The sequence below is a fragment of the Populus nigra genome, chromosome 16 (genome assembly GCF_951802175.1).
Source record: "Populus nigra chromosome 16, ddPopNigr1.1, whole genome shotgun sequence".
Taxonomy (NCBI): Eukaryota; Viridiplantae; Streptophyta; class Magnoliopsida; order Malpighiales; family Salicaceae; genus Populus; species Populus nigra.
In genome coordinates this window covers 10,953,568-10,956,866 of record NC_084867.1, presented here as the reverse complement: position 1 = coordinate 10,956,866, position 3,299 = coordinate 10,953,568, and the positions used below count along the sequence as shown (strand labels likewise).

At 39.8% G+C, this 3,299-nt stretch overlaps 1 protein-coding gene across 1 annotated transcript; it reads left to right on the top strand.

Annotated features, from left to right (window-relative positions):
- Positions 1–997: 997 nt before the first annotated feature.
- LOC133675554 (uncharacterized) lies at positions 998–2,455 on the top strand. Its single transcript, XM_062096973.1, has one exon. It carries the CDS (start codon positions 1,083–1,085, stop codon positions 2,061–2,063), a length of 981 nt encoding a protein of 326 aa, XP_061952957.1. The 5' UTR covers positions 998–1,082; the 3' UTR covers positions 2,064–2,455.
- Positions 2,456–3,299: the final 844 nt, after the last annotated feature.

The following is a 3,299-nucleotide window of genomic DNA, read 5'->3' as shown; positions in this document are numbered from 1 at the left end:
AAACTAGAAGGGGGTGAAATTGAAAAAAAAAATCTAATTTTATAGATTATTCAAAATAAAAAACAAAAATACAGTGGCCAAATATTTATGGGAAAAAATCAGAAGGGTTGGTCTAATTTTTATGAAGGTGGGCAAAATCCACTTTCTTCCAGCACCAACCGGGGCTTTTTTTATAAATATGAAGGTAGTATTTAAAATTGCAATAGAAGTTATTTTTTATTTGATATTGTTTTAAAATAATATATTTTTTAAATTTTTTTTTAATAATAACATATGAAAACAATTTAAAACTATATAAAAAAAATATTGATTTAAAAATAAAATAACATCACAATTTAACTGCAAAAATAAACACAAAAAAGTATACTCCTAGGGCTAATGTAAACCAAAAAAAACATAATAAAAACCGTGAAGGCTGAAGAGAGAAGAACCGGTCATTTTCCATTTCACCAATTAGAGAGACAAGAACAAGAATCGCCTCCCTCCCCCCCTACTCTAAACACAGCCCAAAGCTCACGTCAATCTCTTAACTCAAAAAGATCCTGGTCAACATCCGCCGTCCACGTGGTAAGATCTTCTCTACTATTTATAGAAACCTGTCTCTTTTGTTCTATCCAAATTCCATTGGCTCACGTGTCCTCCTTCTCGAACTATCAGAAAAAGAAAATACTTTTTCCAAAAATAAAAAATAAAAAAATTAATAATAATAAAGCCCCCAAAAATGAAGCTTGCACATGCACTAAAGCCAAAAAACATACGTGCCCCTGTTTTAGCTTAGAACTCAACACTTCTCGCGATCTAATTGGTTGTTCAGGTAGGCCCAATGCCAAAGATCTTTTCATTTTAGTGGGTCCCAGGAAACCGCTACAAATGCCACGTTGTGAACCCCAACCAATCCCCTTCCTGCGCTGTTAAACACAGTGCTATCACACGTGTCTTCACCTTAGTGCGTGTCATCCCTACAGTCCCTATAAAAAACCACCACTACACCACCTTGGATTTAGTGCCTTCGTTTAAGAAAAACTAAAAGATAGAGGGAGGGAGAGAGAAAATAAGGAGGTTTTTAAGTTCAAGAGAGAGATATGGATGGTAGAGGAGGGTGTTGTATTGCAAGATATGCAGGTGGCGGAGGAGCGTACGACATGTCCAAGGTGGACCGGATAATGTTGAGGTTCAGGCCAATAGCGCCTAAACCGTCCGCGGCCCCGTCCTCCGCTGCTTTTGTTTCAGGTGGTGGATCGTCCCCAGAAATCAGTGATGCAAGTCCTAGGTCAGGTAGAGGAAAGAGAAAGTACAACAATACCAGTAATGGTAATAATACCAAGAAGTGTAATAGTGGTGGCGGTAGTAATAGAAAGAAAAAGGTTTTAGGGGAAGAGAATAAGGTAGTAGTTGATTCTTTTGTAACTTTGCCTCTCTTGCCGGAAGCACCTGGCCGGAAAGATTCCCCGGCGAAAGAACCTAAGTCTGAAGCAGGTTCGTGTTCCCTCACGCCAAAGCAAGTTAATAGTACGTCTACGTGGCTTAGTTTTGGTGGCAATGTGAAAGATCATGCTGGTGGTCATAATCAGTCGGTGGGCTTTGGCGTGCCGGCAGATCGGACAGTTGTGATGCCAGGAATGATGAATATAGTGGGGTCATGTGTGACACTTGAATGCGTGACCGACACGTGGGTGGATGTGGATGGTCTAGGGCGTACTGATAAGGAGAAGAGGGTTAATCTGGAGGAGGACACGTGCCCGGGGTTTATATCTGACGGTTATGGGAGAGTTACGTGGACAAACGAGGCGTACAGGAAGATGGTGGGCCGAGGGGAGGGAGGAGATCATCAGGTGTTTGTGTGGTTGGCGATAAAGGAGAAGGCGCCGGTAACGGTAGCATTAGGAGGTCACCAGGCTTTCACGTGCAGGGTAAGGGTGCAATACCAGAAGTATAACACGAGTGAGGTTGATGGGAAGGAGAAGAGTTCGATCATTACGGTGCCGTGTGATGTGTGGAGAATGGATACTGGTGGCTTTGCATGGAGATTAGACGTCAAGGCTGCTCTTTGTCTGGGCCGGTAAACTAAAGAAGAGAGGAACAAGGAAACCAGGCCAGCAAGCTGCTACCTTGTGATATGATATTATCAATATTTTATGACCTAAGTAGTAGTACTACTACCAGTATTGTTAATTACCCTAAACTGAGGCTTTAGCATGGACATGATGTCGGTGATGATCATAACCTTAAAATTGTGCATAGTTTTTGGTGGTCCAGCTGCTTCTCTGATGTTTGCTCTTTATAACTTTTTCACTGCTCACTGATTGTCTATTCTCTCCTTATCTTTATCTTCGTTTTCTTTGGGTGTTTTGTGTTCGCTCTTCAAGTCTAGATATTTGTTGATGAGAAACATTCTGGAAAGTAAAGCTTCTTGTAATCATATTATTTAGTAAATCGTCTCTTTAATTATTCGCTATTCCGAGCTGTGTATATTTTTATGTGCTGTGTTTTGTACTTTCTTTAATTTGTTGTGTGAGAGATAGATAGAGTACTGTAAGCTTAAAAAGGTCAGCCGAAGAGAGATCATGTATACGAGGGTGGTGGGGTGAGGTGTTCTTTGTCAAGAGAGGGAGGGCACGAGCTGGGACAGGTGGTTGCAGATAGGGTGCCGTACTCGTATACGGGGTCGTTTTAGCGTCCACGGGAGGCTACAACTGTCTCAGTTGTGTATGCTCTCTCTGAAATCTGAATGATGTATGCTGCAGCAGGTAGCTAAGCAATGTGTGTGTGCATGCCAGCAGTGGCTTTTGGCTTTTGGAATTTTATATGGGCAAGCAAGCTTATCAAGGAGAAGTGTCCTCCGATCCTATCTATTATGTACGTGCCTTGCCTTGACCACGAGACTGTAGATGTAGCTTTAGTAATATTTTAGAAGTACTGAATAGTGTAATTTATTGAACTTGATGATTGGTTGTATAATTAATATACTAATTATATTTGTTGGCGGATCAAGTACATAGAATAATGTCGGCATCGTAAGTCCCTCTTGTATCTAATAAAGATTTGATAATGGAGTTTTTTCCCCGTAGCTATGGTCCTTCAAAAAAAAAGAACTCTAGGTAGTAATTAATGTAGTAAATTCACTCATTTTTTAGTATAATAATAATAATAATAATAATAATAATAATAATAATGAGCTCATCTTTAACCGTCTATTAACATCAACATCATACTGTGGTGTCTGTGATTGAGAATAACGGTTTCTGCAAAAACCATGTCTTTTATAATTCAATTAAAATGCATAAAAGAATCAACTTAAA